Genomic DNA, 24,900 nt, shown 5'->3' on the forward strand with positions numbered 1-24,900 from the left:
GCATATGGGGATTAACAAGAACTGTGGGAGAGAATTTAATTATATAGTGGGTGGGGGAGAAAGAAAGACCCAGAACAGACAATTTGAAAGGGAAAGCAAATTCTGGGCTTATAGGAAATGGGGCAGAAACGTTGAAAGAATTCAAATAGGATAAGAAAATAAAAACGATGAAGACGTATGTGAAAGAGCAGTAAACAAGAAAATTACTAAACCTAGGAAATCTAAAATGTATTAGCTCAATACTAAAATAAGGAGGGAAACATTACTTTACCACTTTGGGGTAATGAATTAGAACAGATAGGTGAACTAAAGGTTTGGAAACATCCATGAAACACTGACCATAATACAATTGCTCAAACTGGTTAAAATGGAAGGAAAAACTGGCAAAACGAAGCTTAGCTCAACAATGGGAAATATTTAAACCAGATGTGGAAAATGTACCAATCAATTATGTTCCTGTAACGGCAAAAAAGTCATATGTTTAAGGTCTGCATTCCATGAATCAATGAGCAAATTAAAACAAACTAGTAACTAAAAGAAAAGCATTTAGTACTTACAAGGCAGATAATAAAGGGGAAGGCTAGAATAAATAGGACAAACATAACTATCATTTATCAAATAACAGCTTCTACAATTGTTCAGTGCAGCAGCAAACCATAAATAGCAGAAATTATAAGTTCAATTCCCAGTTTGTCACCTGGATAATCCTAGCTACAACTGGTCTCAGTAGTACTGGGCTAGGAAGGGTGAAAAAAATCAACAAGCATTTCCACACTTTGTAAAGCTAGTAATGATAAGTTTATTACAGAAAACATTAGACATACCTGTTGACAGTGGCCCTGGCATTGTGTTACAATTTAAGGAAATTTCAGCTCAGCTGACCCAGCAAAATCCTCCCCACTAACATCCAGAGGTTAGTGCTAAATTAGGATTACAGGACTACATGTTAATCAAGCAACTGCCTAACACATCACACTTGCAGTATAATTGCCTGTCCTTTACAATGGTAACGACAATGAAACTGTCAGTGTTCACCATTATTACTCCAACAAAATTAATAGCAACTTGGGGAGGCCACACATGCACAGAATAACACAGAAATCCAGAAATTGCTTTCAGTGAGTCAATCTATGCTTCTCCAGTGGGTGAGGTTTCCCTATCGACTGCAATCAATTGGAAATCTATGAATTGATGAGAATTTCTATTTTTAGTCTTGTTGAAAAAGTTATGTTTTGTTGAACGAAGTGGAACTGGGTTACTAATGGCATACTATCTCCATCTTTATTGCTAAAAACCATCACCAGCCCTGAGACGCTGATTTTATACTTGTGGGATGTCACATTTTCCATTATGATAAAAAATTAGCTTTTTAAATTTTGTTTATATTGATATTTTTGCTTCTATCTAAATTCAATCATACTAATTTATTTTGCTCTCTGAAAATTTAAATTAAAAGTGAAGGGTAAAGTGTTTTTAAATTTCTGGTTTGCTGTCTGTGAGAATACCTTAATGTGATTTGCTGCCAACTGGCATCAATTTGCTGCACAGCAGGAAATCCCTTCAACTTGCTACCAGATGAAAACTGCTGCCAAGAAAGGTATATTCTGTGGCACAGGGATCATTAGATCTTTGTGAACAGCTTTCTTCAAAGTCAGCGTCAAGTGACATTGCTTCACTACTGACTGTACAATTTGAGTCAGTTTCTATTGTCTAGCCAGGGACATCCACATTCCTTGAATGAATAAAAAAAAAATCCTAGGTTCCTCCATCAACTTCACTGAATATGTCCTGTTCCACTGGATTGACATACCACATGTGGAGATACGGTGATATGCAGCCACATGATTGTGGCCTTGGGCGTCCTCAACATTGACTGTAGATCCCATGACTTCAGGGAATGCAACGCTAAGGAAACTATCTGCTGATCATCATCTTCTGCCCTGCCCCTCAAATAACAAACAAATACTCATCTAAGTAGAACACCACTTGGAAGAAAAGCATTCAGGAAGGCATAGGCACCAAATATGTTCTGCATAGAAGACTTCAATGTGATCTTGTACTACCACCACTGACGAAGCTGCTAAATCATGAAGGATATAACTGTCAGACTGGAGCTATTTTAGTCAGTGAGGAATAGCATGAAACAGTAAACAACTATCATTGCATCTTTGCCAGCCTATCATTTACAGATAAATCTGTCAACAGCAGCATTTTCAGAAGTGTCCACAGCAGCATTGATAGATGTAACCACCACACAGTTCCCATGAAGACAAAGTTTCATTAAACACTATAATCTCTTACAACAACCTTGCATTTATGTACCAAGCATTAATATGAAAAAAAAATTCTAATGGGTTTAACAGGGGAAAGAAATGGCCAGTGAGGGTTATAGGAGGAGTTAGAAAAGGTGACTAAAGGCACAACTAAATAGGTGGATTTTGAAAAGGTAGGCAGAGAGGAAATAAGGTAGAGGGATTTAGGGAGAGAGTTTAGGGGTGGGGAGAAACTACATAGAATCCAAGATTAGGAGGAACAAAGGGTCTTAGTGGAGGAAGCCATGGAAGTAAGGTACTGCAAGGCTATCAACAACACTGTAAATAAGGAAGAGGATTTTGAAATTAATGTATTGGAATAGGAAGCCATTCTAGATCAGAAAGGGTCAGTGTGGTGGGTACATGGGATTTAGTGCACGTGAAATCAGTTTATGAAATTTTAAGCAAACTAGTGTCAAGAAAACAAGAAACTGTAATATTTTTCTTCTAATAACCCTGTCATATTTCTTATGTACTGGAAGACAGGCTGTTGGAGGTTTGTAAATATGGTAATTAGAGTAAGAGCCAGAGTGATTGCAAGGGTCTAAAGCCAACAGTAAGTAGGGGTTTTGATATGTTAATGAACCAAGAGGAACTTCAATCAGAGTTTTACATAAAGCAATGACAGAAGTGGTTTTGAATTGAATTATTTTAATTCAAAGGGGGATAACTGCAGGTTGTAAAAGGTGTCAGTTAATAAGGTAAAGATAGTTTTTCTTTTAAAAAGCCTAAGAGTAAAGTAAAGGAGGATCTAATCAAGTCTGAGATGAAAGAATTTCTAAAGAGATTGGTTCAGACAATAGAGAGGTCAAAGGGAAGAAAATCCTGAAGCCTATGTGACAGCAGGATAGCTGGTCAGAACTCCCATAAGACTGTGTGAACATGGCCAGACCTGAAGACCCAGTGCTGTTAGCCTCAAAGGACACGCCAAGAGAAAAAAGGCACTGCGTGGTAAAATTACTGGAATTCTATATATTTTGGAATCTATAAGGATCGTTGCTGAAAAGGGGACGGTTAGCTCTGGGGGTAGTTAAGTTATGATCTTGTCGAACTGTTTTAAAGTAATGTTTTACACATTCTTGTGTATAAGTGTAATTGTGTTTTTTTCTCTATTTTCCTTCAATAAACGTTTGGTCTACTATAACATCATCACGAGTAGCCTGGGACATCATTTCCTGATTTCAGAACCTTTCCTCATACAAATTCCAACAACTGTTTCAAGTTTCCCTCTGGGATTTGGGCAGCTCGGCATTTACCATCAGCCATGCCATAACACTAGAGTTTGTGGAGGATGAAATTTAGGAGGCTGGCAAGGAGGGCATTAAAAAAATGACAAAAGTGTGCATATTGATTTTATTTACAGTGATGGAGATGAGGCAGCTTTTGTTATGGAGGTAAAGATAACCAGTCATCGCAGTTACTAAAATGGAGTTTGAAACATGTTTCTGCATCAAGGAGATCACCGTGGAAGTAGACCATCTGGTGTACCCCCAGTAAGCAGTAAGAGAGGGACATGGAGGAAAAGGACTTGATTTCAGGCATGCATTTGACAACATAGAGGAAGTCCTAGAATATAGTGATGTGGTGAAGAGCTGCAGCCCAGTTTTATTTTAGCATACATATGGAAATCAACCTTGTGCTTTTATAAGTGGCCCCATCAAATGAGGGAGCAGGGACGGGTAATTAGTAAAGTAAGAATCCATTAGAGTTGGCGGTTCAAGTGAGGAGAACAAGTTTTGTTAAAGATAAGCTAACTAGGTTGGAATGATAAGAATATAATTGCTCCATATAGGCGGAACACAGAAGAGCCACTGGAAGATGGCACGGCTATGTTATAACCATGGAGGGTTAAGGCGGGACAATATGCCATCGGAGCAGTTGCAGACATCTTCCAAAGTTGTTGGGAATCAGAAGGAAATCAGAGTATAATGATTTTTTAGATTTGTTTTTGTGAGTGACACTGGCAAAGCTATATTTACATGCCTTTATCACTTTTATTTCTATATCCCTATTTGCTCTGAAGTGGTTCACCTTATTAGATCACAGCCATCTCTGTACTCATGGCATTCTCACAATTGTGTTGGGTATGGAATTCCAGGTTTTTGATTCAACATCAGTGACAAGACAGTTACTTATCCCAATCAAGATTGTGAGTTCCTTGAAGGGAAACTTGCAGATAACTTTGTGGCTTGTCCACAGTGGTTGAAGTAATGGAGCTGAGAAGTGATGTCGAAGTAACCTTGGGGAGTTACTGCCATGTGTCTATAAATTATTTTCGATTCATTGATGGGTTGTGAGCGTCGCTGGCTAGGCCAGCATTTCTTTCCCATCCCCACTGGTCTTTGAGAAGGTGGTGGTGAGCTGCCTTCTTGAACTGCTGCAGTCCATGTGGTGTAGGTACACCCACAGTGCTGAAATGGAGCAAGTTCCAGGATTTTTACCCAGCAACAGTGAAGGTACAGTGATATATTTCCAAGTCATGTTGGTACATGGCCAGGTGATGGCGTTCCCATGTGCCTGCTGCCCTTGTCCTTCTAGGTGATCGTGGTCATGGGACTTGGAGTACATAAAGGCTTGTGGAAGGGGGTCAGCTGAAGATGAACATAGTGGCTTCAAAGAGGATGAGACTGGTGCTTAAGCAGAGAGAACCAGTTGTGATGAAAATTCATTGATCTGAAACATAACTCTGTTTCTATCTCCACAGATCTAGCCTGACCTGCTCAGTATTCCCAGTGTGTACTGCTTTTATTTCAGATTTCCAGCATCCTCAGCATTTTGGTTTTCAACCAGTTACTGTATTGGCTAGCATGAGGCAAGGAATGGCATTTGATTTGTCAAGAGCTGAGTGGGGGGAGATTGAGTGAATAGATACTGGATCACCTGAAGAGACAGGTTAGAAAGTTGGGGGGAGATGGAGGAGAAAGAAACAGAGTGATATGGCATGCATCCTGATGTCACTGCGCTTCATTCAGATCTTCAGTTCAGCAGGCGCATAGTGGAGTTGGCAAAGGCCTATTAAGGCCATTTAAAAATTAATTAAAATAATTAACTGAGCTGCCTGTCCAAGCTTAAGGTTGGTGGGCAGGTGAAGATCCCGGGTGGCCTTCGCATTTATTGTGAAACCTCATCCACGGGTGGGATGAGGTTTCTTGAAGGTTTTTGAAGTTTAATAAAAATTGTAAATAAAATTCATTGACATGTCCCAGCTAATGTGATACTGTCACAAGAGCGGGGACATGTCTTAAATTTTTTTTTTCTTCATTAAAATTTTAGAAAATCACACTAATCTCCCTGAGGCAGCTCTGTGCCTCAAGGAGATTTCGGCATTCTTTCGCACACATGCGCGAAAGAGCGCAGGCCCTAACTCAGCCTACTCCCCTTGCCCGCACAGGGAGCGCTCAGTGCTTCCGGGTATGCATCACACTGGGTGTGCCTTAATTGGCCCAACCACATAAAATGGTGGCGTGCAACCGATCGCGGGCGGGGATCAGCTGCGCGCCCGCCCGCTCAAATCCCCCGACGGGGAGAAAATTCTCCCCTATGTCTGCACGATTTTATGAACATTGGAGTTGAGGAAGCATTAGAAATGAGGATGGAAGGGATGGAGAATTGGGGGGCGGGGGGGGGCGCGATTGAGGTCATGGCAGTTTGTCAATTATGAAAATAAACAGATTGTCTTTATCTTCTAGGGTGAAATAGTAGAAGGTTTTGGCCATGGAATTAGAGGCAGGCTCTTGCTCAAGTTTTCAGTTTAAGTTTGTACTGTGCGTACAAGATACTTTGGTATCTGGAGGGGGTTAGGGGGCTGGAGATGGAGCTGGGGGTTGGAGAAGGATCTGGGGGGGTTGGAGAAGGGCTTGGGGGTTGGAGAGGGAGCTTGGGGGGTTGGTGAGGGAGCTCGGGGGGCTGGAGAGGGAGTTGGGGGTTGGAGAGGGAGCTGCGGATAGGAGAGGGAGCTGAGGCTAGGAGAGGGAGCTGGGGGGTGCTGGAGAGGGAGCTGGGGGGCTGGAGAGGGAGCTGGAGGGCTAGAGAGGGAGTTGGAGTGCTGGAGAGGGAGTTGGGAGGCTGGAGAGGGGGCTGGGAGGCTGGAGAGGAAGCTGGGGGGCTGGAAAGGGAGCTGGGGGGGCTGGAAAGGGAGCTGGGGGGCTGGAGAGGGAGTTGGGGGGTTGGAGAGGGAGCTGGGGATAGGAGAGGGAGCTGGGGATAGGAGAGAGAGCTGGAGGGCTAGAGAGGGAGTTGGAGTGCTGGAGACGGAGTTGGGAGGCTGGAGAGGGGGCTGGGAGTTGGAGAGGAAGCTGGGGGGCTGGAGAGGAAGCTGGGGGGCTGGAGAGAGAGTTGGGGGGCTGGAAAGGGAGCTGGGGGCTGGAGAGGGAGCTGGGGGGTCAGAAAGGGAGCTGGGGAGCTGAGAGGGAGCTTTGGGGGGGGGGCCTGGAGCATTTGGAGGGTGTGCGGTGGGGTGAGGGCGGGTGGCTGGAGTGGGAGCAGAAGAGAGAGATGTGATTGGCGAGGGATCTGGGGGTAGGTGAGGGAGCTGGGGGGACTGGACGGGGAGCTGGAGGGACTGGAAGAGGAGCTGGGGGGGACTGAAAGCGGAGCTGGGGGTTGGATGGGGAACTGGGGGGGTTGGAGGGGGAGCTGGGGCATTGGAGAGGGAGGTGGGTGGGTAGCAGAAGGAGCTGAGGCAGTTGAGGGAGCTTGGGGGTTGGAGAAAGAGTTTGGGGAGCTGGAGCAGGAACTGGGGGACTGGAGAGGGAGCTGGGAGCAGAATAGTGAGCTGGGTGGTGGGTTGGAGAAGGAAGTTGGGGGACTGGAGAGGGACCTGGGAGTCTGGAGACGGAGCTGGAGAGAGAGTTGGGGGGCTTGAGAGAGAGTTGGGGGGCTGGAGATGGAGCTGCAGAGAGAGTTGGGGGGCTGGAGAGGGAGCTGGAGAGAGAGTTGGGGGGCTGGAGAGGGAATTGGCAGACTGAAAGGGAACTGGAGGCAGGGGAGGGAGTTGGAGGGCTGAAGAGGGATTTTGGGGGCTGGATACGGTGTTGAGGAGCTGGAGAGGGAGTTGGGGGTTGGAGAGGGAGCTGGGGGCTGAAGGTGAACTGGGGGGCTGAGAGGGAACTGGGACGCTGGAGAGAGAGAACTGGGGGCAGGAGAGGGACCTAGGGGCTGAAGGGAGAGTTGGGGGCAAGAGAGGGAGTAGGGGGGGCTGAAGAGGGAGCCTTGGGACAGGAGGGGGAGTTGGGGGTTGGAGATGGAGTTGTGGGCCACAGAGGGAGCTTGGGTGTGGGACAAGGACTTGAGGTGTTGTAGAGGGAGATGAGGGTTGGAGAGGGAGATGGAAGTTGGAGAGGGAGTTGGAGGTTGGAGGATGAGCTGAGGCAGTTGAGGGAGCTTGGGGATTGGAGAAGGAGCTTGGGTGGTTGGAGAGAGAGCTGGGGGGGTTGAGAGAGCGCTGCGGGGTTTGATGGGATCCGGGGGGCTGGTGGGAGTTCTGGATGGCAGGAGAGAGAGCTGGGGGCTTGGAGAGAGAGCTGAGTAGCAGGAGAGGGAGCTGGGTGGCAGGAGAAAGCTCGGGTGCAGAAGAGAGAGCTGGGGTTGGAGAGAGAGCTGGATGGCAGGAGAGGGAGCTGGGTGGCAGGAGAGGGAGCTGCGGGGTTTGAGGGGGCTCTTGGGGGCTGGAGGGAATGCTGGATTGCAGGAGAGGGAGCTCAGGGGTTGGAGAGAGAGCTGGGGGGTTGGAGAAAGAGCTGGGTAGCAGGAGAGGGAGCTAGGTGGCAGGAGAGAGCTGGGGGGGTGTTGGAGAGAGAGCTGGGTGGCAGGAGAGGGAGCTGGGTGGCAAGAGAGGGAACTGGGGGGTTGGAGAGAGAGCTGCAGGGTTTGAGGGGGATCTCGGGGAATGAACAGGGTACTGGGTGGCAGGAGAGGGAGCTGCAGCCTGAAGAGGAAGCTGGGGGCTGAAAAGGGAGCTGGGGGTCTGGAAAGGAAGCTGGGGGGCTGGAAAGGAAGCTGGGGGGCTGGAAAGGAAGCTGGGGAACTGGAAGGAGAGTTGGAAGCTGGAACCGAGCAGGAGCTGGGGCTGGAGAGGGCACTGGGCTTCTTGAGGGGGAGCTGTGAAGCTGAATAGGGAGCTGGGGGCTGGAGAAGGAGCTGGGGCACAAGCGAGGGAGCTGGGGGAACCGTAGAGGGGGCTGGGGAGGAAGCTGGGAGGCTGGACTTCAATATCAAACCAAGTCAAGGAATGATGTCACAGAGCAGCAGATATCCAATAGGTTGGAGAATATTGGAAATTTTAATTTTGCTCTTTAAGCTGGTGAGGTTTGTCAATCTCAGATTTCAGAACCTGTAATTTACTCATTTTATTAAATTAATAGATAAAATAATCTACTAAAATAATCAATTGAGAAATAATTTTAACACTAATTAAATAAATAGCCAGTTTAGATAGACATGGAGGAGTAGGTGATGTGTCATATCTGCAGCATGTGGGAGTTTCTGGACAGCATTATGATTAAGGACAACTATTTATGTGCTAAGTGTCTGTCACTTGAGCACCTTCAGCTCCAAATTGTTGAGCTGGAATCTGAGCTGCAGAAATTGCAGGGCAACAGAGAGGAGGAGAGTTCTCTGGATTCTTTGTTCCAGGAGGCAGTCACTCCTCTTAGGTTAAATAGAAATTTAGAAGTGATCAAAGTAAGGGCACAGGAAGATGTGACTGCAAGTCAGGCAGATATGGGGATCCAGGATGTAGTAACGGAGGAGCCTCGGCCCTTTTTTTTGTCCAACAGGTATAAGGTACTTACGACTTGTGTGGATGATAAAGGGGTCTTCAGGGAGGATGGGCAAACTGACCATGGCACCATGATGCAGGATGCCATTCAAGGAGGAGGAGTGAAACAGAATATAGAGGTGGTAGGGGAAAGCATCGTCAAGAGAATAGAAACAGTTATTTGTAGCTAAGATGGGGAGTTCCGAAGGTTGTATTGAATGCCTTAAGTCAGGTTTAGACATCTACTCATGGCTGGAGAGGTGCTTGGAGTGGGAGGGGGAGGATCTGGTTGTCGTGGTCCATGCAGGAACCAATGAAGGTAGAACTAAGACTGAGGTTCCGTCTAAGGGGTTTGAGGTATTGGGTTCTAAATTAATAAGAACCTCAAGAGTAATAGTCTCCAGATTACTACCTGAGCCACATGCAAATTGGCAAAGGGTCAAGCAGATTAGAAAACTAAACGTGTGGCTCAGAGAGTGGTGTGGGAAGAAGGGGTTTTGATTCATGGGATACTGACATCAGTACTGGGGAATGAGCTATTCTGTGGGAATGAGCTCAACTAAAACTGAGTTGAGATCAACTGCGGGTGGGCAGGGGAATCAGCTGAAGGGAAATTAAGAAATCTAAAAAGAAAAGTCAAGACAGTAGAACAGTGTGGCGATTTGGATAAAACTAAGCAGAATGAGACAGGAAGGAACAGAGAGTTTAACAGGAACGGGGACCACCTCTACAGATTGGCCTGTGGTTGCAGTTGTGGCCAGTTAGGTGGGGAAGCCTCAAAGCCTGCCTCGATGGGTGGCCCCCCATTCTCTACAAGGTGGCTGCCTCCAGGCAGCTGTCTTCGCCCTGACTCCTCATCAGCTTCTGATAATTGGCTGTAATAGGCTATTAACTTAACTCAATTGGCTACCTGCCGCTTGCAGAAAGCTCTTGTAAATCCATGCTGCCTCCAGGAAAATGGCTCAGGGGCAAGATGGTACTAGTAAACCAGCCAGCAATTCCCACCTGCCTGCCGACATACTTGCCCCCATATGGGGGTGAAAATTCAGCCTGATCATGTCTCAGGAGATCTGGAAGCAGAATCAGTATGGTTGGAGGTTAGGAATAGCAAGGATCAGGAAGTGCCGGTGGGAGTAGTTTATAGGCCCTCTATCAGTAATTCTACTGTGGGACAGACATTAAACAAGAAATAATTGGTGTTTGTAACAAAAGCAACGCAACAATAATGGGGGACTTTAATCTTCATATAATCTAGACAAATTAATTTGGCAAATGTAGTCCAGAAGATGACTCAGTGAGAAAGATCTACCTGTGGTGTATTAGCTAAGTTAAGAATAGCATTAGATTAAAAAAAGAGGCTTATAATGCTGCGAAGAGAAGTAGTAAGCCTGAGGATTGGGAGTGTTTTAGAAACCAGAAAAGGGTAACCAAAAAGCTGATAAAAGAAAAGAATAGAAATGAGAATGGTTTCGGGTTATGGACTAGATTTTCTAGACAGGTTTCTCATTAGAAACATCGAACTTTATTTACAGGCTGCAGTAGAAGTCACATGCTTCCATCAAGCTCCACAACGAGAAGAAGAACTCACACTCTAAGATTCCTGCACTTGCAGCTGATTCGTCCACACTGTCACATGATACCATACAACACAACGAGTCTTAAAGCTACAGTCACTACATTGCTTAAAGCTACAATTACCACATTCCTCCCTCTTTAAATTGTTTTGCATAGTTTGTATTTATAAGAACAATCTATCTTCAGGACATCACAAATATATACATGGGTCATGGAATTATAAATTCAGTCTCTCAGGTAGTTTTCTGATCCAGGTGGAACTTCGTAGCTCCATGACTTTCCAATCTCTTACAGGATCCACATTATCTGGAACCTCAGCAACATCAGGTACCTCTTTACAAACATATGAACAAGGAGCAGAAGTAGGCCATTCAGCCCCTCGAGCCTGCTCTGCCATTTAATAAGATCATAGCTGCTTGATAGTAACCTGAAATCTGCATTCCACCTACCCCGATAACCTACCACCCCTTGCTTACTAAGAATCTATCCACCTATGCCTAAAAAATATTCAAAGACTCTGCTTCCTTTCAGGAAAAGAGTTCCAAAGACTCATGACCCTCTGAGGGAAAAAATTTCACCTCATCACTGTTTTAAATGGGTGACCCTTTATTTTTAAACAGTGATCCCTAGTTCTAGATTCTTCCACAAGGGGAAACATCCTCTCCACATCCACCCTGTCAACGCCCTCTCCATATCCACCCTGTCAATGCCCTCAGGATCTTATATGTTTCAATCAAGTTGCCTCTTACTCTTCCAAACTTCAGCAGATACAAGCCTAGTCTGTCCAACCTTTCCTCATAAGATGACCCACCCATTCCAGGTATTAGTCTGGTAAACCTTCGCTGAACTGCTTCCAACGCATTTAGGCACAAGCAGTTCAGTGTTATCTACTCCTACAGAGACATCTGGTGTGCCTATCCTTGGTGAACAATTGCAACAGGGACCACAGGTGCTACAATGGTTACAGGTGGAACATCATTTTGTTGGGGTATCTCTCCTCTTCTCAAATGATCCATGTGCTTGCGGGTGATCTGGCCCTCCACTTCTACGTGATATGACAAGGGTCCAGTCACAGAAACTATTACACCAGGTAATCAACTCGAACCACCACCTAAGTTTCATAAATATACTGCTTCACCAACATTAAATTCTCATTCACGACTATGCAAATCATGAGTCGTTTTATAATTCCCTTGATTTTTCTCCACCTTCCCCTCCAAGTTGGTAAGTTCCAGGCTCAATCTCATTCAAAGATGCCACTTCATAAGTAACTCTGAAGGTGCTGAAACTGTAGTAGTGTGGAGGGGTTGTTCATTGTTTTTTCTGAATCATCTTCCATCTTGTCTTCTGTCTACCAGAGTTTAGCCTCATCCTTCATTTTGACTTCACAGTCAGCCAGATTTCTCTCTGGCAAAATCTCAATTTGGTTCTGGTCAGGGGTTGAGTTACCCATGGCTTCATCACCTACTGGCATTTTGGAAAGTTCCACAACTTTTCCTTCCAATGCTCTTTAGTTTCACACAGCTGATTCTTTAGCTCTTGTGTCTCCTTGTATCTGTTGGCTTCCTCCTGGAACCTTGAACAATGCTGCATCTTCTCTGACAACCGGTTCTTCAATTTGTTCAGAGTAATGTTAAATTATTTCTGCTTCTCTTTGTAATTTTCCAGAGGTACAAACTTTGACCTGAAGGATCTTTGTAGTGTGTGAAGGTCTTTCAACAGGTTTTCCTTTTCTTTGTGGAACTCACTTGCTTCATCTTGAATCCTGTAATTCAGCAGAGTCTTCTTGAGTCTCTTCTGCTGTTCTTCTACGCTGCTGTTTAAGATAGTCTTCATTCCCTCAGGTTGCTGAATGGCTACACACTCCTTTCGCATCCATTTGTGGCCCTTGGACTCTCCAGGCTCATTCTGAAGTACCTTGCCTTGTTCCTTTCCCAACTCAGGAACTCTTACTGCTTTCTTTTGAAATCTAACTGGCCAATCAAGGTTAATTTCCTCAATCAATTGTGACCTAGAAGGCTCGGTCCTTTGCCTTCTACTACTATCCTCGGGAGTTGTGCTGTTTGGTGCTTATAATAAACAGGTACAGTGGTAATACCCTTCAGTTGGATAGCTTTGCGAGTGTAAGTTTTCAATTTGGCTGAAGACTGTTCCAAATTCAATTGTTAAGTACACTTGTTTAAATGTTTAAGGGTGTCCTCTCCCACTACAGTGGTTGAAGCACCAGTGTCCACTTCCATTGTTAAAGGTTTTCTTTTTACCTGCAAAGTAACAGTGATTGGCTCTGTCTTCCCTACTTTTACATTAAATAGGGAGTAAATATCACAATTGGTGGTTTCTGGTTCATCAACATTAAGTACTTCGATTAACTTAGTTTGCTACCTGGGAGTCTGTCTCAATCTTGCTTTACAATGCTTCAGTATGTACACTCTTATATGCAAAAATGGCACTCCACCTCTTTAAAATGGCAAATTTCAGGAATATGATTGCTTCCACATCAATAACAATTCATTTTCAGATTTGCTACTGAGCTGTTTCCTGTTTTTATTTTAAATTTTTGGGTAGCGGGGGCTGTCTCCTGCTTCACAGCAGAGTCCCGACTTTTCCCGCCACACTGAACTGTCCGTTCCCGCCCCAACTAGAAAACGGTGCCATTTTGTGCAACTTATATAGCCTGCGCTTTTCATCACGAGCACTATTTCCAATGCCTTTTTAAAATCAAGGTTTATTTCGGCTAATAATTATCGTTGAATGGCATCATCTTGCACACCACAGACTAAATGATCCCTGAGCATATCGTTTAGGGTCTCTCCGAAATCAGTGTTCAGTCAGTTGTTTCAATTTTGCCACGTATGTAGCAATGGTCTCCCCTGGGGCTCTAACCTTCGAATTAAATCTGAGCTTCTGCATGATGACTGAGGATTTGGGTTGAAAGTATCCCTTAATGAAGTCTACCAATTCACTGAAGGTCTTTGGATCGGTAGCATTCAGGGCTATCAAACTTCAGATTAAATTATAGGTTTTACTCCCTCAAACACTTAGGAGAATTGCTCTCCTCTTTTCCTCCCTCATTATTTTGTTTGTCTGGAAATAGAACCCAAGGCATTCTACATATTGACACCAATCCTCTGTGGATGGTTCGAAGGGGTCAATTCTGCCAAAATGTGGCATATCCGGTGAATAAATCCTCCTTTTCTTCTGTTTAAACAAGATACTCATGGTTGCTGTGTGAGGAACAATGCTGGACCCGATTTATCGTCGTCACCAATTTGTTATGGACTTGATTTTCCAGATAGGTTTCTCATTAGAAACATCAAACTTTATTTACAGGCTGCAGCAGCAGTCACATGCTTCCACCAAGCTCCACAACTAGAAGAAAAATTCCCACTCTAAGGTTCCCCATGCTTAGAGCTGATTCATTCACACTGTCACTTGATACTATACAACACAATAAGTTTTAAAGCTACAGTCACTATATTCCTTAAAGCTACAATTACTACAGTTCCAAAAATAAGGGACTTCAGTTATGTGGACAGATTGGAGAAGCTTAGAAAAGAGAAGGTTGAGATAACATTTGACAGAGACGTTCAAAATCATGAGGTGACTGGTTAGAGTAGATAGGGAGAAACTGTTTCCATTGGTGGAAGAGTCAAGGACCAGAAAATACTGAATTCTTGTGAATGGCATAAGAAGCAAAAGTGATATGAGGCAAAACCGTTTTATGCAGTGAGTGGTTAGGATCCAGAATGTACTACCTGAGAGTGTGGTGGAGGCAGATTCAATCGTGAAATTTAAAAGAGAACTGGATATTGATAGGAAGAGAAAAGGGTTGCAGGACTACAAGGAAAATTTGGGGAAGTGGGACTAACTGAAGTTGCTCTTGCAGAGAGCTGGCACAGACATGACAGGCTAAGTGACGTTCTATGTAAACATTCTATGATTCCATGAGAATAAACTGGTTAGGAATATAAAAGCAGGTAGCAAGAGCTTTTACAAATATATAAAAAAGAGTAGCTAAAGTAAATGTTGATCCCTTAGAGGGAGAGATAAGCAAAATTGTCATGGGGAATGAGAAAATAGCAGAGATGTTGAATAAATATTTTGTGCCTGTCTTCACAGTAGAAGAAACAAATTACATACCAAGAATAGAGGGAAATCCGAGAGGGCTAATAAGAGTGAGGAGCTTAAAGTAATGGTCAGCACACAAATAATATTAGAGAAATTTAAGGGGCTAAAAGGCATCAAATCCTTAGCAGCTGATGGCCTACCTCCAAGGATTCTAAAAATGGTAATAGCTGCAACAATGATTGATACATTGGTTATGATTTTCTAAAATTGCCCAGATTCTAGAAAGGTCTCAGTGGATTGGAAGTTAGCAAATGTAACATCACTGATCAAGAAAGGAGAGAGAAAGAAAATCAGGCAGCGTGACCTTGATTGGTCAAGGCATTGCCTGAGGAATGCGTCAGCGAATGGCTGTCACTTATTTTGTTTAGCTGAAACAGGTGCAATGTGTCTACATGTTCTTTTTGCCTGCAAAGAACGGGGCCCTGTGTATTAATATATGTCCCAAAAACTGGCGGATTGTATCAAGCAGCACGTCCCAGCCACTGTTTGCAACAGGCAAGCTACAGACCTAACCCAACCAGCCTGGGCTTGCAAAACTCAAAACAGAGAGTCCAACATAAGATGTGATTCCGTGATTGGAAAACATTTGCTAAAAAATAAAAAAGCAAAATACTGTGGATGCTGGAAATCTGAAACAAAAACAAAAATAGCTGGGAAAACTCAGCAAGTCTGATAGCATCTGCGAAGAGGGATACAGTCAACGTTTCGAGTCCGTATGACTCTTCATCAGAACTAAGGAAAAATACAAATGAGATGCAATATAAGCTGGTTGTGGGGAGTGGGATAATCCTCAGTGTGCTAAGAATTACGCTGACAAACAATTTAAGATTGTCAGTCCAGTGCGCAAAGTGGCACATTTGTGTGTACTGGAAGCTACAAACATTAATGCACAGGGCCCTGTTCTTTGCAGACCTAAGGAACATGTAGATACATTGTGTCTGTTTCAGCTAAACAAAATAAGTAACAGACATTCACTGACTCATTCCTCAGGGCAATGCCTTGATCAATCAGGGTCAAGCTGCCTGGTTTAAAGTTCAAACAATGCTGGCAGTTAACTACCAGTCACCATCAACTGGTACATTCTCCATGGCCAAGCCATTTGCCGGCCAATTAGCAATCTCTTCTCAGACGGTATAAATAGTTGTTTTCCCTTGTAGGTATTTTTGCGAATTGTCCTGATGAGTTCAAGACAAAAAGATTTCTTCAGCAATACAAAAGACATTTGATAAGGTGTCACATGAGGTTACTAAGCAAGATAATGGCCCAGATCTTCCAAGCAGCGGTAATGATTGTTGGATTGCTACGATTGAAAATTCCCCTGACTCAACGCTACTCCGCTTTTTTTCTGGGACCTTCTGCGTCCAATTCCATAGACATTTGGAGTGCAGTGTCATTTGGTGAACACCGTCGAAGTGGAGTAGAGTCACGGAAAGGCAGGGCACATTCCCTTTTTATGGCATTAGCTGCGGTATGCTAACGTTAATGGTCCTATTTGAATGTTAGTGAATAGATGAGTGAGTGAATGGGTAAATGGGTAATGTGGCTAGACAGGTAGGAGGGTAGGTGGGTAAGTGGGTTTTGTTTTGTTAAGGGGAGGTCATGTCTGACCAATTTGATTGAATTTTTCGAAAAGGTGACCAGGTGTAGGAGAGGGCAATGTATTTGACGTAGTCTACTTGGACTTCTGCAAGGCTTTTGATAAGGTCCCGCATGGGAGACTGATAACAAAGGTAAGAGCCCATGGGATCCAAAGCAGTTTGGCAAATTGGATTCAGAATTGGCTGAGTGGCAGGAAGCAGAGGGTGATGGTCGAGGGGTGTTTTTGTGACTGGATGCCTGTGTCCAGTGGGGTTCCACAGGGATCGGTGTTGGGTCCTTTGCTGTTTTTGGTATATATAAATGAATAGACTTGAATATGAGAGGGTTGATCAGTAAGTTCACGGATGACATGAAAATTGATGGCGTAGTAAACATTGAGGAGGATAGCCTTAGATTACAGGAGGATATACACAGGCTGGTCAGATGGGCTGATAAATGGCAAATGGAATTTAATAGGGATAAATGTGAGGTGATGCATTTGGGCAGGACAAACAAGGCATGGGAACACACCATGGACGGTAGGATCCTGGGAAGTACCGAGGATCAGAGGGACCTTGGTGTGCATGTCCACCAGTCCCTTAAGATAGCAGGACAGGTAGAGAAGGTGGTTAAGAAGGCACATGGGATACTTGCCTTTACTAGCCGAGGCATAGAGTATAAGAGCAGGGAGGTTATGCAGGAACTGTATAAAACACTGGTTAGGCCACAGCTAGAGTACTGCATGCAGTCCTGGAATCCACATTATAGGAAGGATGTGATTGCACTAGAGAAAGTGCAGAGATTTACCAAGATGTTACCTGGGCTGGTGAGTTTTAGTTATGAGGAGAGATTGGATATACTGGAGTTATTTTCCATGGAGCAGAGGAGATTGAGGGGGGACATGATTGAGGTGTACAAAATTATGAGGGGCATAGATAGGGTAGACAGGAAGGAACTTTTCCCCTTGGTGGAGGGATCAATAACCAGGGGGCATGGATTTAAGATAAGGGGCAGGAGGTTTAGAGGGGGTGTGAGGAAGAGTTTTCTCATCCAGAGGGTGGTGGGAATCTGGAATTCACTGCCTGAAAGGGTGGTAGAGGCAGAAACCCTCATAACATTTGGATGTGCACTTGCGATGCCATGGCATACAAGGCTATGGTCCTAGTGCTGGAAAATGGGATTAGAATAGTTAGGTACTTGTTTGACTAGCGCTGACTCGATGGGCCGAAGGGCCTTTTTCTGTGCTGTAGACCTCTATGACTCTATAACTATGACTCTATGGGTGAGGTGGGTAAGTGGATAGGGGGTAGGTGGATGAGGTAGGTAAGATGTTGAGGCAGATGAAGTGGATAAATGAGTAGGAGGGTGAGGCGGGTAAGGGACTGAGCTGGATAAGTGGTTGAGGTGGGTCAGTGGGTGAGGCGGTTAAGTAGATAGGTGGGTAGTGGGTGAATGGGTAAATGGGTGAGGTGGGTGAGGTGGGTAAGTGGGTGAGGTGAGTAAGTGGGTGAGGTGGGTAGACAGAGTCAGAGGGTAGTGGGGTCAGGTCGAGGTAGTAGTCATGTTGGGTCGGGAGGCTAGTCAGGTCAGGTGGGTAGTTGGAGGGTCGTGGGTATTCGGATTGGGTTAGGGAAGGTTGTCGGGTGGTCAGGGGGCTAAGTCGTGCTAAGGGTGTAATCAGATTGGGTCCAAGGGACAGCTGGGGTAAGAGGACATTCAGGTGGTAGGATGAGTTGGTGGTGGGGAAGGGTGATGGGAGTAGTCGGATCAGGTGTAGGGGTAGTTTGGTTGGATCATGGGGGTTAGTTGTGTGGTGATTGGGTTGGGGGGTGGGGGGAGTTGGTCAGGTAGGAGGGCTAGTTGGGTGGTTGGCAGCTCATCGGATGGTCTGGGAGGGTGTAGTCTTGGGTGGAGGGGGGATTCAGGGGGTGATTTGGGGGGGGTCAGTTGTGGAGTTAATCAGGTGTTAAGATTAGGTTTAAAGCTACCCAGCATTTCATGGATAACTACCGTGGAATTGTCTAAAGTCCCTAATTTTAATTCAGAGTTGGAGACATTCGCAGAGGGTCCCATGGAGTTTAAACTTCCCGGGCAATTCACATGTAAGTCCGTGTGTCAAGGCTTTCACAAGGTCCCGACGCACAACTTGGTCGTACATCCTGTGTCCGACGATCTGGAAGCCGGAAGCTTTGACAAATGGCTCATGGAGTTGGGGGTAATATATTAACAGGGATGAAGGATTGGTCAATGGGCAGGAAGCAGAGTAGGAATAAACAGGGCATTTTGAAGTTGGCAGGCAATAGCCAGTGAAGTGGTGCAAGGGTCAGTGCTGGGGCCTCAGTCACTTACAATTTATATTAATGACTCAGATGAAGAGACCAAGGATAATGTATCAAAGTTTGCTGATGATACAAAGCTAGGTGGGAATGTAAGTTGTGAGGAGGACACAATGAGATTGCAAAGAGATACAGACAGGTTAAGTGAGTGGCGACAAGGTGTCAGATGGAATACAATGTGGGAAGTATGAGGTTAGTGATTTTGGTACTAAAAATAAAAAAGCAGATTTTTTTTAGAAGGCATGAAACATTTAATTGTTCAGAGAGACTTGGGTGTTTTCGTAAAAGGACTCTTCAAAGAACTTTGTTTTAAATCTATACTATACCTTCGTTCTATGACAGATGCAAGGGAAAAGGTCATCTTTTGGCTGATCCACTAGTTCCATACCATCTCTTATCTTTGGTTCACTCACCTGAAGATCAGCATACTCCTGTTTAAAAACACAAACATGTAGCTTATCACTGATATAATACAGGATAGTGTGGATGCACTTGTTTTCCATTTTACATTCTGTTTTTTCGATTCTGTCCGATTTAAGTATATTTTCTAATTTTCCTCACGTTATAAGGCATTCTTTAAAAAAATAGGATTATCAGTTGACCCAACTATTTTGTCAAGGCCCAGTTGCTACTCACTATTGATTGCGTTCCAATATTGTCCTCCTCTATGCAGCATATTTGGCCTTTGATTGGCACTTAACTAAGAATGGTGTAATGTGCATTAGGAAATCACCAAAGAAATTTTGGCACAGGGCAAAGCCACCCAGCTCATCAAGCTGGTGTAATCAACTCTAATCTCAATTTCCTATTCTTTTCCCACTTGGTGTTCTACAGAGTTTGAATATGTATCCCAGCAGCTGGGAACGCTGAACGTCTGCACTGTCTTTATCTGCATTACTAACTTCAGTTGACCAGGGAGAAAAGACCTATAAAATTCAACTATTATGTTGAAGCTTTATTGCTTTCTATGCTGTATATTTAACCTCACATTGTACCACTACAGGTACCTTTTGTCACATAAAAATTTAGAGCAGTTTAGTCGTTCTCAAGCTCCAAAGAAAGATCTAGTCCCCAAAATGGGAGGAGCGAGTTGAAATTCTTCAAAACTGGAAAATATGTGCCATTAGCCAAGTAAAGCTGCATAATATTATATAGACATAGTGAAGTGTAATTTTCTCTTAATAGCTTTTAATTATTTTAGTTCTACAAGATTCATACTGTAGTACTAAAGCTATATGTGGTATTGGGAGTTTTATCACCATAATAGTGATGAGCCATTTTAGTGTCACAATGGATAAGCTGAAATGTTGCAAAATTACTTAATTTAGTGACAGAAATTTCCCTGGACTTACAGGCAATCTAAGAGTTAAAACACAACTCACATGTTCAGCTCTTTCCACTTTGTACATGCTGTCTGTTGCCTCTTTTGACTTGTCCTGAAGGATTTTGGAGCACTTTTTCTGCTGAAAACTAACATGGATATGCAGTTCTCATAAAACTGAAAGACTTTGGGGATGGGGAAGGTAGAATAGCAGGAACTACAGGAGAGTTCATAATGATTCAGGAAACGCAAGTCATTCCACTAAGATACAGTGTGATGTAGGTACTACAAATGTAGGGCATATACTGATGTCCCTCAATAAGGTGACCATCCTTCAATATGTCATCTGGTAGCAAAGCTACCGCTACCCAGGAGTAGTACAACAACATTGCTACTGGAAGTTAGTCATGATTGCTTTAACTATTCATGACAGTGACTCCTTCTGGTCACCCTCAAAAAATTTCAGGGGTCAGTAAGACTACTGTGCACTGGTGAATCGCGGAAGCCACAGGCACTATTTTCAGGTATCCATGTTAACACAAGGCAACAGCAACATCTGCAGAGGTAAATCATTTTTAACAGATATGACAACTCCAGGGTGAAAAGAATCATTAGTTTTCCCCACATTACAAATTATTCTTCTGCGAAAAGTGTATTAGTCTTTCTAATATAACCAAAGATCTGCCTCTCATGTTCAGATGACGAGTGACATGAGCACTTGACCACAAAAAATCATGTTGATGCTCAAAAAATTGTTGTTAATTGCATTAATTGTCTATGTGCATCTCTTTTTAGGCTATTTTATATTTTTCCCACCACTTTAGAAATAATATTTATTTTGTTGGCTGTATTGAAACAAAGTTAAGTAATCGCATTTTCAGTTCATGTAATGAATATATCTGTTTCGAAACGTCAACTCTTTTCTTCTCCGCCGATGCTGCCAGACCTGCTGAGTTTTTCCAGGTAATTCTGTTTTTGTTTTGGATTTCCAGCATCCGCAGTTTTTTTGTTTTTATATCTGTTTCTGTGCTGCACCTACTTCTTCAAGTGCTACTTTCATACTTTACAACTGGTGTAATTCTCTGTGATGATCTGATGAAAGGAGAAATTATGGGCACTGCCAGCAAGGATGTGATTTTGATAACTTGGCTATGATGCACGGCATATAATAACACACCTCAATAGGCTGGCATCCTTCAGTGTATCTAAAGTGACTATTAGCTATGATTGGTCAAAATGAAAGATTGAGGATCAAGGAATTGGTGTTGGGTCTCATGGACAAAATAAGCTCGGAGAGGACATTGGGAGAGAGAGTGAAACCAGAGAATGATGAGGATTCAAGGTTAGGGCATTTGGGAACTTTAGAGGAAATTTGGTTTGGTGGGCCAAGGGAAAGGAGGGAAGCGGCAGAGGCAGTTGATTAATGGTCTCAATTTTAGTGACAAAGTCTTTGAGCTTCTTGCACTTATTATTCAATGTCAGGGTGGAGGAGACAAGGAATGATGTATCCCATAACATTATTTTTAAAAAGAGCAGGTAATTCACCCAATGATGTGGTGAACATTCCATCCTCATCCAACAACATTAACAAGAAAAATGAATCAGCTATTTTATATTTTGCTTGTGGTTGTACACAATCTGGATGCAACATTAACCCATATAACAGTGTTTCCACTTCAAAAACCAACTTAATGGATGTGAAGCATTTGGGACATCCTGAGATCCTACATAAATACAAGTTCTTTCTTACACAATCATTTTTAAAAAGAAAAGTAAGTGTGCCATGGAATCCACTCAAAATTACAATTTATTACCTTGCATCATACTTTATATAATGTCTTTTTTATTTCTTATGCTGGAGATTGTCCCTTATTTAAAAAAAATGTTGGGCAGAATCTTCTGGTCCTGCCAGCAGCCAGAATATGGCGGGCAGGGGCACTTAATTTGGCAGGAGGCAAAAAATCTGTTTCCCGATGGCAGGAAAAACAGTATAAATTTTGTTCTTCTGGCTTTCAAAGCGGGTTAAAGGCTTCCCGATGAGCAATGTTAGGAACCCATTTGCATCTCATGCATGCTCATTAAAAAGCCACCTCGCCAGAGTTAAGTTCACCCTCCAAATTAAGTTCCCACCAGTGAGAATTTAGAATGTTAAGTTTTATGACTGTTTATAAGTGGCATGCAGCTGGCAAGCTTCACCTCTTCCACAGCTTTGAGGTCAGTAGATGTTGCTTTTGCCTTCTTGGGGACCTCACATAACTTCACTAGTTTGATTCCAGAGATGCGGGTCTTGACTTATGAGGAGAGATTGAGCAGTTTAGGCCTATACTCGCTGGAGTTTAGAAGGGTGAGAGGAGATCTAATTGAGGTATATAAGATGCTAAAGGGGATAGACAAAGTAGATGTGGAGTGGATCTTTCCCCTTGTGGGGCATTCTAGAACGAGAGGCCATAGTTTTAGGCTAAGGGGTGGTAGATTTAAATTAGAGATGAGGAGGAATTACTTTTCTCAAAGGGTCTTAAATCTGTGGAATTCACTACCTCAGAGTGCAGTGGATGTCGGGACGCTGAATAAATTTAAGGAGGAGATAGACAGATTTTTAATTAGTAATGGGTTGAAAGATTATGGGGAGAGGGCGGGAAATTGAAGTTGAGGCTGAAATGAGATCAGCCATGATTGTAATGAATGGCGGGGCAGACTCGAGGGGCTGAAATACCTACTCCTGCTCCTATTTCTTATGTTCACTCCTATCGAATGCTGGTAGCAAAAGTTGTGCCATGGCTGGACAGAGAAGGCAGGCAAAGGCTGGAAGTGAGGGGTTGGAAGGAAGGGTGGAGCAGAGGCTGGACAGGGGAGGCAGGCTGGGGAAGCGGGGGAGAGAGTGCCTTGGGAAGTGGCGGGGGGGGGGGGGGAAGTGTCTTAGCAGGCAGGGTTGGTGGTGCCAATGGTGGGGTCCTGGGGGTGGGGGGGAACTCAGGGGACTGGTAATAGGAGGCAATAGTCACAGTCAGAGGAGGCAGTGGAAGTCGGTAGGGTAGCAGATCCAGGGTGAGAGTCTGGTAGGTAGACAGTGGTGTAGTAGTATTGTCATTGAACTAGTAATCCAGAGACCCAGTGTAATGCTCTGAGGACCCGGGTTCGAATTCCACCATGGCAGATGCTAGAATTAGAACTCAATAAATATCTGGAATTAAAAATCTAATGATGATCATGAAACTGTTGTTGATTGTCGTAAAAACCCATCTGGTTCACCGCCCTTACCTGGTGTGGCCTATATGTGACTCCAGTTCCACAATAATGTGGTTGACTTTTAAATGCCCTTTGAAATGACTTAGCAAGCGACTCAGTTGTATCAAATCACTAGAAAGTCAATAAGGAATGAAAGTGGATGGACCACCTGACATCAACCTAGGCAGTGGAAATGACAACGGCAAACTCAACCCTGTCACCTCTGACAAGGCCAGGAGAAATATATTGCTGTTCCTTCATTGTCACTAAGTAAAAATCCTAGAACTCCCTGCCTAACAGCACTGTGGGTGTACCTACACCACATGGACTGCAGCGGTTCAAGAAGGTGGCTCACCACCACCACCTTCTCAAGGGCAATCAGAGATAGGCAATAAATGATGGAGTAGCCAGCAACACACATCCCATGAATGAATAAAAAGGTAAAGGTTTCATGCAGGGGGTATCACAGAGCGGGACTAGACAGCTGGCTCAGTTAGTGGATGGGGGCAGGGTCAAGGTGGGCATGGGGGCAGTAATGACTGCTGGCTCTGAGGAAAGGGAATTCATGAGGAGGTGGATCATGATCGCGGGTAACGGGGGAGGTTCAAGGATGACAGAGGGGAGAGGAATGGTGATAGCAGGTGGGTCAAGGGTGACAGGGGAAATTGGTGGGTGACAGGGGGAGGTTAGAAGGTGGTGGAGCAAGTCTGGAAGATGATGTGTACCATTTTTCAAATCTGATCCTGACCACACAGTCAGTCAGTCACTGAGATCCCTGGGAGTTCAGGGTCAGCAGAAACGGCTGACTAAAGGGACACCCTAATAATTAAGAGGCAACTGGATGTCAACCATGCTCAGTTGTATTCTCCTTTCTATGGTGAAGCCTGCACAGAAGCAAGTTTGTTCCCCAACTCATGGGTCTCATAACATCTAGATCCCTTGTGAATGGTCATAGCTGACAAGGGCTCACATGGTTAGTTTTTCCATGCTGCCAAGGCAATGGTCTCTTTATCAAGTCTCAAGTGTAGTGGAGGAAAGTTGAACAGTGTCAGGGGGAAGCTTCTCGTACATGGCTCTCATCGCCCTGGTCAAAGAGCAATGTCTCCAAGTGGAGTCATGTGTGAACTGGAAGAACACCCTTCTCTGGTCCTCCAGGACGTCCTTCACCTGAAAGGGGAGGGATAGGGATGCCTTGTGTAGCCAGAGACCAGATGAAGTGCTTAGCAAAGGCTTTGAGATGGAGAGAAACCTGTAAAGGACATGCTCACTAAATGTATCACCTCAAATCGTTCACACATCCACTTAGGTGTCAATGATGCAGAATGCAGGCAACTTATGGCTCTCATCCAGATGAGAAGGAAGGAGTGTTGCCAGTTGGCTAGGGGCCAGAATGAGCAAGTGCCGAGCAGCAAGAGGCAGCGAGACCTCTACAAGATCAAGATGCTGGCAAACATAAACCACTGCGACAGTGAGCATTGGCCCAATCACAGGTGGATCACCAGCAGTGCTCTTATCTAGGGATGAGCGAAAGGCACCCTCACATGTCCCAGGATGTGGTTGCTTCATCTGCCAACTCCTCCAGTACGAGCTGCAACTGCAAGAACTCTGGAAAAGCAATGCGGAGCTCCTGGCCTGCATTGAGTGAATGAACGGCTGTCCAAGTGTCCT

The 24,900-nt window shown here is 44.3% G+C and overlaps 1 protein-coding gene across 2 annotated transcripts in view; it reads right to left on the reverse strand.

Moving 5' to 3' along the window:
• LOC121283853 (protein O-glucosyltransferase 2-like) overlaps positions 1-24,900 on the reverse strand; it is a 131,593-nt gene that overhangs the window by 13,972 nt on the left and 92,721 nt on the right. For both annotated transcript variants that reach the window (XM_041198646.1, XM_041198648.1), the window contains exon 9: positions 19,013-19,117. In XM_041198646.1, the coding sequence (XP_041054580.1) occupies positions 19,013-19,117 (105 nt within the window). The remainder of the gene's footprint in view (positions 1-19,012; positions 19,118-24,900) is intronic.

Source organism: Carcharodon carcharias, chromosome 11 (assembly GCF_017639515.1).
Source record: "Carcharodon carcharias isolate sCarCar2 chromosome 11, sCarCar2.pri, whole genome shotgun sequence".
NCBI lineage: Eukaryota > Metazoa > Chordata > Chondrichthyes > Lamniformes > Lamnidae > Carcharodon > Carcharodon carcharias.